General features: G+C 69.2%; 2 protein-coding genes across 3 annotated transcripts in view; one reads left to right on the top strand and one right to left on the bottom strand.

The window, feature by feature from the left end:
• The first annotated feature begins 165 nt into the window (after positions 1-165).
• Positions 166-2,886, top strand: Slc25a6 (solute carrier family 25 member 6). Its single transcript, XM_047536442.1, has 4 exons — positions 166-389; positions 1,143-1,629; positions 1,859-1,999; positions 2,325-2,886. Exons 1-4 carry the CDS (start codon positions 279-281, stop codon positions 2,480-2,482), a joined length of 897 nt encoding a protein of 298 aa, XP_047392398.1. The 5' UTR covers positions 166-278; the 3' UTR covers positions 2,483-2,886.
• A 279-nt stretch (positions 2,887-3,165) lies between these two features.
• Il3ra (interleukin 3 receptor subunit alpha) overlaps positions 3,166-7,951 on the bottom strand; it is a 21,667-nt gene continuing 16,881 nt past the window's right edge. Inside the window, exons 9-12 of one of the 2 annotated variants that reach the window (XM_047536431.1) lie at positions 6,170-6,287; positions 5,194-5,299; positions 4,323-4,404; positions 3,166-4,139 (exon numbers count right to left, since the gene is read on the bottom strand). In XM_047536431.1, coding sequence (XP_047392387.1) covers positions 4,074-4,139; positions 4,323-4,404; positions 5,194-5,299; positions 6,170-6,287 — 372 coding nt within the window. In that variant the 3' untranslated portion in view covers positions 3,166-4,073. The remainder of the gene's footprint in view (positions 4,140-4,322; positions 4,405-5,193; positions 5,300-6,169; positions 6,288-7,951) is intronic. The other variant, XM_047536432.1, reaches the window with a different exon arrangement.

The following is a 7,951-nucleotide window of genomic DNA, read 5'->3' as shown; positions in this document are numbered from 1 at the left end:
GGTGCGCGTGCGGGGGCCGGACGGAGGTGGGCGGTGCAGCCAATAGGCGCGGCTCCCGGGCCGCGGGGCGGGGCGCGAACGGGCGGCGCAGCCAATGGGCGCGATGCGCGGGCTGCGGGGCGGGGCGTGGGCGGGGCGTCGGCGCCTTAGCGGCTGCGCGCTGACCACCCCGTCCTTTCGGTCCCGGTGGCGGCAGGGCTGCGCTAGCGGCGGCCTCCTTCCAGCTCTCGGCGCCCGCGCTCCGGCTCTCCGCCCGCTCCGCTGCCCGCCGCGCCACCATGACGGAACAGGCCATCTCCTTCGCCAAGGACTTCCTGGCCGGGGGCATCGCCGCCGCCATCTCCAAGACGGCCGTGGCCCCGATTGAGCGGGTCAAGCTGCTGCTGCAGGTGGGCGCGCGCGGCCGGCCCGGGGCGGGGGACGGGGGCGCGGGCAGCCGGGCTGGGCTACGCTGGGCTGCAGGGGCCGCGTGCACCCGGCCGGCGGGCAGCCGGGCGCCGGAAGTGGGAGGCCGCGGACGCTTTGTCCGCGCTGCGCTGACTTCCGGGGGCTCGGTCACATGGGCGCTGCCGCATTTCAGGGGCGGGGACGTCTGCGCCTGCGCGTTGGGCCCAGTGCCCTGGGGGCTGCGGCGCCGCTTGGGAGGCGCATGCGCGCCGGCCAGGCTGCGCGGACCGGCCTAGTGCCTGTGACCTTGAGTGGGTCACCCGGGCCGGGCGGACGGACACAGTCGTCTTGGGCTGCCTCCGGGTTGCACCTTTCGGCGCGACCCTTTCCGTTGTCAGTACCCACGGGTCAGCACGCCCCGGTTGCAGGTCTCCCGCTGCTGCCCCGTAATGACGGCACACCCGCGTAGTTGTAAGCCAGGCTGAGCCAGTGCAGCCATTCAGAGCGTTGTATTAAGCATCGCAGTGATTGACAGCATCGAAGCCAGGACCCCGGGCTACGTTTAAAGGTTCCCGTAGCAGCTGCTGTAATAAGCACTTCGGGTTTAAGGACGGGTGGGTCAGGGTGAAGGCCGCTGGAGCTGATCCCGGTCACGCCTCTGAGCTCGCTTGAAGGGACACATGCTGTGAGCGCTGCTGCACCTGAGCAGGTGGGCCAGGCCCTCACCCCCAGCCCCCACCTGGCCCTCCCTGCAGGTGCAACATGCCAGCAAGCAGATCACGGCCGACAAGCAGTACAAAGGCATCGTGGACTGCATCGTCCGCATCCCCAAGGAGCAGGGCGTCCTGTCCTTCTGGAGGGGCAACCTGGCCAACGTCATCCGCTACTTCCCCACGCAAGCGCTCAACTTCGCCTTCAAGGATAAGTACAAGCAGGTCTTTCTGGGGGGCGTGGATAAGCACACCCAGTTCTGGAGGTACTTCGCCGGCAACCTGGCCTCCGGGGGCGCGGCCGGGGCCACCTCCCTCTGCTTCGTCTACCCGCTGGATTTCGCCAGGACGCGCCTGGCGGCGGATGTGGGCAAGTCGGGCACGGAGCGTGAGTTCAAGGGCCTGGGCGACTGCCTGGTGAAGATCACCAAGTCCGACGGCGTGCGCGGCCTGTACCAGGGCTTCAGCGTGTCCGTGCAGGGCATCATCATCTACCGGGCCGCCTACTTCGGGGTGTACGACACGGCCAAGGGTGAGTGCGCGCGGCCCACGGCGAGACCTCCGCTCGCCTCCTGACGCCCGTCCGCGCCCCTGGGGTCAGGGGTGGGAGTGTGGGAGAGGGCTGCAGGGGGGCTCCCGGGCCTGCCGTCCTCCACCCGCAGAGAGGCCCCCCTGGTCCCGGCCTCCTGCCCCTGGGGCCCCTGCGTTGGCCCATTGCGCGCAGGCCCGCGGGCTCTGGGCTGACCCGGCGCTGTCCGCAGGCATGCTGCCGGACCCCAAGAACACGCACATCGTGGTGAGCTGGATGATCGCGCAGACTGTCACGGCCGTGGCCGGCGTGGTCTCCTACCCCTTCGACACGGTGCGGCGGCGCATGATGATGCAGTCGGGGCGCAAAGGAGGTACACGGCCTGGGCCTGGGGGGGCGGGGCAGCGGGCCCTGCGGGGTGGCCGCGTCTGGGGGACGCAGCATGGGAGTTCTGAGCGGCGGGCGCAGCCTGTGAAGGCACCTCCCAGCGTCCAGGCCCTCGGTCCTGGTGAGCAGGGGCTCTGGGCCTGCGTGTGGACACTGCTGACCCTGCAGCGGGCAGCGCTGGGCACCCGGAGGCCTCCTTGTCTCTGGTCGGCGCTGCCGCCTGCAGTGGCCACGTCGGGGCGGGCTCGGCCGAGGTCCAGGGGCAGGCGGCACTGGCCGGTCCCTGGTGACTGACCGCGCCGCCCCCGCAGCCGACATCATGTATTCGGGCACGGTGGACTGCTGGAGGAAGATCTTCAAGGACGAGGGCGGCAAGGCCTTCTTCAAGGGCGCCTGGTCCAACGTGCTGCGGGGCATGGGCGGGGCTTTCGTGCTGGTGCTCTACGACGAGCTGAAGAAGGTCATCTAGGCCCCAGCGCGACCGGGGACCGGGGACCAGGGACCAGGGACCAGGGGCAGGAGCGCCCCACCGCTGCGGACCACGGACCTTCCGGGATTTCCAGTCTCGTCCTGACCAGAGAGTGTCCACAGGGCTGGGGGCTCTGCAGGGGCGCCTTGGGGTCCCCTGGGACCACGGACTCCCCCTCCACGTGGCGCTTCGGGGTCGAGACGTCATGCGGGTCCAGGGCCCGGCAGGTCCGCCAGGCAGACCTAGAGTCCAGAGACCCGGGACCGCCTCGTGTTGAGTATTTATTTACGCCAGAGAATCATGTCTGCATTTGTACCTAAGCACTAGCTCCTCGCACAGCTGAGTCTTCGCAATCATGTTCCATGTCGGGCATTCCTGCTGCGAACAATAAAACCGGTCACAGGGACAACACGTGTCCAAGCGCCTGGGGCTGGGGCCACCAGCGTCCCCATAGAGCAGAGGCCAGAGCGGCCAGGCTGGGGAGGGGTAGGAGGGCTGCCGGGCGCCCACAGGGCCTCGGCACCGTGCAGGGCCCTGCCACCTGCTCGCCAGCACCCAGGGTCCCCTGGTGGCTGCAAGGGTCGCCAGCTCCTGAGGCCTTGGTGCCTGGGTCCTGTTCTGCAGAAGTTGCAGGGAGACGACCTGGGATTTCCTCACCCCCAGGGCAGAAGCCCCCTGTGCCCCCTGTGCCCCAGTCGTGAGGACCCCAGATCCTCTTGGGTCTTCTAGGGTCCCTGGCTGCAGAGGGCAGGTCCAGGTATGCCCAGGTAGACATGTGAGCTCAGGGTGTCGGGTGCTGGTCACGTGGCCGGAGCCTGCAGGACTGGCCCCAGTCACCTGCAGCTCCTCCCCAGGGAACCTGACCCTGGTGCCCAGCTGGCCTGCCCAGGTGCCAGCTCTGGACTGGGCACAACTCGATCCGGTTCAGTTGTTCCGAACATCACGGGGCCCTTGATTCTAGGAGGGGCTGCGGGTGTGGACTTGACCGCCTCGCCAGGGTCAAGACCAGGTGCCCGGGTCTCCAGCTGTCATTTCGGAGACTCTACAGTGACAAGGACCGCCCCCAGCTGAGCTGGAGGAAAGTGGCAGTAGGCGGGGCCCGACAGCTTTCTCCAAAAGTCCCTGCCAAGGCCATTCCCCTGGGGTTTGCGCTGGCTGTCCCCAGCGAACTCAAGTGTGGTGACCATTAACGGGGCGCCGGAGCCCACACCCTTGGGCTCTGGGGACAGACGGGTGGAAGCGCGCCACCGGGCTGGCTGCAGACGATTTAGGTGATTGACGGCGAAGGGAAATCCATCCGCGGCGGCAGGACGCCACCCCAAATGGGGCGGGCATGGTGGACCATCCCACCGCTCCCGGGGTGTAGTGGGCGGGGCCACGTAGAAGCCGCCTGCGCGCGGCGGTCCCGGGTCCCCAGATGGCGCGAGGTCCCGCGACGAGCCAGCGAGCAGGCGGAGGGCGCTTGGGAAGCAGACCCAAGGCGCGGTTTGTCCCCTTGCAGCGCCGACTGCGCGTCTCCTGCCCCTCCCTCTGCGGTGTCCACTTGTCCAGAGGTCCGGCCGGACAGGCTCGCGTGTCCTGCGCTTGGGCGTCACGTCTCCTCCAGAGCCTGCACCTCGACCACTGGGCAGTCCTCTCGGCCAGCCTCCAGGACCAACTGTGGGGTCGCGGGGTGGGGGACAAGACGGTCATTGCGTTCCCGAAGCTGCAGAGGCCCTGCGGTCCAGAATGGGCCGGACCTGGGGCTGGCCCTCCGCCCTCCGCCCTCCGCCCTCCGCCCTCCTGCCCCTGGGCCGAGCTGTGGCCACCCCGCGGCCCCGGAGGGCACCACACGACTTGCCAGCTCGCCGCCGAGCACGGGGTCGCAGACGGGCTCTCGCACGCGGGGGATGGGAGGGAAGAGTCTCCGCATCAAGGAGAACCTGGCAGGAGAGACGCCGTCGGCTGGTCGCCCGTGGGCAGTTCCTTCTGGGGACAGCTCGCCACGGTGCCCACCGTCAGACAACAAGGCGAGCACGACCTTGGCCTGGGGTTGCCCAGCTCCTGCTTGGCCACCGGGCTGACCAGACAGCGGGGTCCCTCCCCCTGACTCCCGCGCCTGCCGGTGGTGAAAGACAAGCCTCTGTCCCTTCCACCCTGGGGACGTCCCTCGCGCAGAGCCCTGAGCGGCGTCGCCGACGTGTGGGCAGCGGGCGGCTCTGACGCGGGTCGCTTGGGAGTCCAGGTCAGAGCGCCGGCCTGCGCCAAGCCGCCCTCCGCCCGCCCTGACCCTACCGCGCCCGGCTGTCCCTCGCCCCGGCAGCCCTCCCGTCGGGGGCAGCTGCCTGCGCCGCACTGTCCCCTGCCTCGGGCAAGTGGCCATCAGCTCCGAAGGCCGAGCACCCCAGGGCACGTGGTGGGGTGGGACTCGGAGGAGCAGTACGGGGTCCGGGTCTGTGGCTTGAATATGACTTTCCCGCGTGGACCTGGGTTCGAGCCCCGTGGGAGGCTGGGAACTCTGCCTCCAGGAGGGACCGGAGGTCCCTCGCCACGGTCCCGTCTGGGGAGGACCCGCGCGTCTCGGCGGTGGGGACTGGGGCGCGCGCCGGGCGAGCGTGCAGGACGCGCAGAGCCGCCTGGATCCCAAAAGGGTCCAAAGCCGGACCCCAGGTGCGTGGGGTCCCCTGGCCAGCGAGGGCTGGGCGGCGGCCACGGCTGCGGAGGGCACCTACCGTTTGCAGAGCAACAGCCCCAGCAGCGCGACGGCCAGCGTCCCTGCCGCCACCAGCAGAGACGTGCGCAGGATGCGCGCGGGCCGCTCCTCGTCGGAGTCACACCCTGAGCGGAAGGGGGCGGAGGGCTCACGTCGGGGCTGCGCGGCATGGCGTCTCCCCCAGGGGCGCCGAAGGAGGTGGCCGCAGGCGGGGCGGCCCCTGCGTGGGGTCAGCAGCCCCCTTGGCCTTCCCGGGATGACCCGCGGTCACGGAAGGCCCGGTGTGGGTGGGAGAAGCGGGGCCTGGGGCCCCGGCTCCTGGGAGAGCAGCCAGCCCTGGGGTCCGTGTGGGCGTCACGAAAGGGCACGTGTGCCCGACGCCCCTTCTGGATGCATCCCGCTGGCCGCACCGCCGCCCACTCAGCCTGGCCGGCAGACGGTGGCGGTCAGCGGATGCCCCTCCGGCGGTGCCCGCGCCGTCCTGGGGCTGGAGGGGCCGGCCCTGCCCACACCCCACTGCGGACCTGCGGGGCCACGGCCGCGCCTGTGTGTGGAGCCCCAGGTCGCGGTCAGCGGCCCCAGGTCGCCCTACCCAGCCGGCGCCGGGCGACCCAGATGGCCTGCGGGGCCACGTCTGGAAAGCCCGCTCGGAGGAAGGTGCAGGGCCCTGGCTTCACGGCGAAGGGAGAGGAGGCAGCTGGTCGTGGGAGGCCGGTCTGTGAGGCTGCAGAGCCCAGCGCCAGGGTCGCTGTGCACACAAGACCCGACCCGCCCCTGCCGGCCGCGGCTCAGCGCTGGAGCCCCGGGCGCCTCGCCCGCCCTCCTCCGCTCTGGGAGGCTCAGGTGGCCCGGGGGCGGGTCCTGCTGGGGGACAGAAGTGGGGGGAGGGTCCCCTCCCTCGCGGTGAGTGCCAAGGCCAGCCGCGGCTCCACGTGGGAGGCCGGTCGGGCCCTGGGCCTCCCTGGCTCCTGGGACCCAGGAAGGGAAGCACTCACGGAAGCGCTGGGGGGCGCCCCACGGGCTCCATTCGCTGTGGACGTTCCCGTCGGACCTGACCCTCATCTTCACCATGTAGTTGCCGGGATTGGCCAACTGGAAGAAGTTTGTGGAAATCTAGAGAAAGAAGGAGGAGGGGGAGGAGGGGGAGGAGGGACGAGGAGAGAGGAGGAGGAAGGAGGAGGGGGAGGAGGGGAGGAGGAAGGAGGGGAGGAGGAAGGAGGAGGAGGGCGAAGGGTTAGGGTGAAGGTGAGGGTTAGGGTTAGGAGGGAGGAGAGGGAGGAGGGGGAGGAGGGGGAGGAGGAAGGAGGGAGAAGGGACGAGGAGAGAGGAGGGGGAGGAGGGATGGGGAGGAGGGAGGAGGAGGAGCAGGAGGAAGTGGAGGAAGAAGGGGGAAAAGGAAGGAGAAGAGGGAGGAGGATGGAAAGGAAGGATGAGGAAAAAGGAAGAGGGAGGAGGAAGGGGAGGGAAAGGAGGGAGGAGGGAGGGGGAGGATGGGGAGGAGGAGGAGGAAGGTGGGGGAGGAGAGAGGAGGAAGAGCAGGAGGAGGTGGAGGAAGAAGGGGGAAGAGGAAGAAGAGGGAGGAGAAAGGGGAGGGGGAGGAGGAAGGGGGAGGAGGGAGGGGAAGGAGGAGGAGGGGGAGGAGGGAGGGGGAGGAGGGAGGGGAAGGAGGAGGAGGGGGAGGGAAAGGAGGGAGGGGGAGGAGGGGGAGGGGAAGGAGGGAGGGGGAGGAGGAAGACAAAGAAGAGAAGGAGTGAGGCGTCCGTCCCCAGACCTGGGGAAGGAGAAGGGGTCCCACGACAGCTGCCTCACGACCCCCAAGTCCACACACGGGAGCCCGAGACCTCAGAGGGCGGCCTTGCTTAGAAACGGGCGCTCCCGGGAGGGATGGGTCAACGTGAGGCAGCGGCAGGGGGTGTCCCTGCGCCCAGGAGACGGCGCCCTCATTAAGAGTGGAAGTTGGACACGCACACAGAGCGAGCGGCCACGGCCACCAAGGGGTCACCAGAGCCCAGAGAGGCCCCGGGACGCGTCCTCCCCCTCAGCCCTCAGAGAGCGCAGCCCGGCCACACCTGGTCCCGGGGCCTCCGGAACCCCGAGGGGTCGCCCTAGCCAGCCACAGGGGGATCGGATTCTAGGACAGCACCCAGCACAGCAGGTGGACGCTGCGGCCTCAGGTCTGCTCTCCCCGCTGCTGACCACGATGGCCTCAGCAGCTGGGCTCCGCCACCCGCTGCCCCCACGCAGAGACCCGACCAGCGAGGCCGACCCCCCAGGGGCTGTGTAGCCATCCAGCCCCAGAGCTGTCACCTGAGCCCCCACGTCCTTGTGTCACGGCTCAGAGGGAGGTGTCCCCAGAAGCTCATGGGTGAGACCAAGCAAGAAGGGTCACAGGTGACACTGCTAGATTATGAGAGGCGTGACCTCCTCAGGGGATTAATCCACTTGAATGGAGTAACTGGGTGGTGATGTGGGCAGGTGGGGTGTGGCTGGAGGAGCTGGGTCACTGGGGACTGCCTTGGGGACTATGTCCTGTCCCTGGCTCCTTGGGGACTATGTCCTGTCCCTGGCTTCCTGGGGACTATATCCTGTCCCTGGCTCCTTGGGGACTATATCCTGTCCCTGGCTCCTTGGGGACTATGTCCTGTCCCTGGCTCCTTGGGGACTATATCCTGTCCCTGGCTCCTTGGGAACTATATCCTGTCCCTGGCTCCTTGGGGACTATATCCCGTCCCTGGCTACCTGGGAACTATATCCTGTCCCTGGCTCCTTGGGGACTG

Source organism: Sciurus carolinensis, chromosome X (assembly GCF_902686445.1).
Source record: "Sciurus carolinensis chromosome X, mSciCar1.2, whole genome shotgun sequence".
Classification (NCBI taxonomy): Eukaryota; Metazoa; Chordata; class Mammalia; order Rodentia; family Sciuridae; genus Sciurus; species Sciurus carolinensis.
Note: the sequence above shows the minus strand (reverse complement) of the source record. Positions and strands in the feature narration are given on the sequence as shown.

Coding starts and splice junctions, on each gene's coding strand:
- Slc25a6 (XM_047536442.1), top strand. CDS start 279: ATGACGGAACAGGCCATCTCCTTCGCCAAGGACTTCCTGGCCGGGGGC. Junction 390..1,142: donor GGGTCAAGCTGCTGCTGCAG/GTGGGCGCGCGC, acceptor CCCTCCCTGCAG/GTGCAACATGCCAGCAAGCA. Junction 1,630..1,858: donor GGTGTACGACACGGCCAAGG/GTGAGTGCGCGC, acceptor CGCTGTCCGCAG/GCATGCTGCCGGACCCCAAG.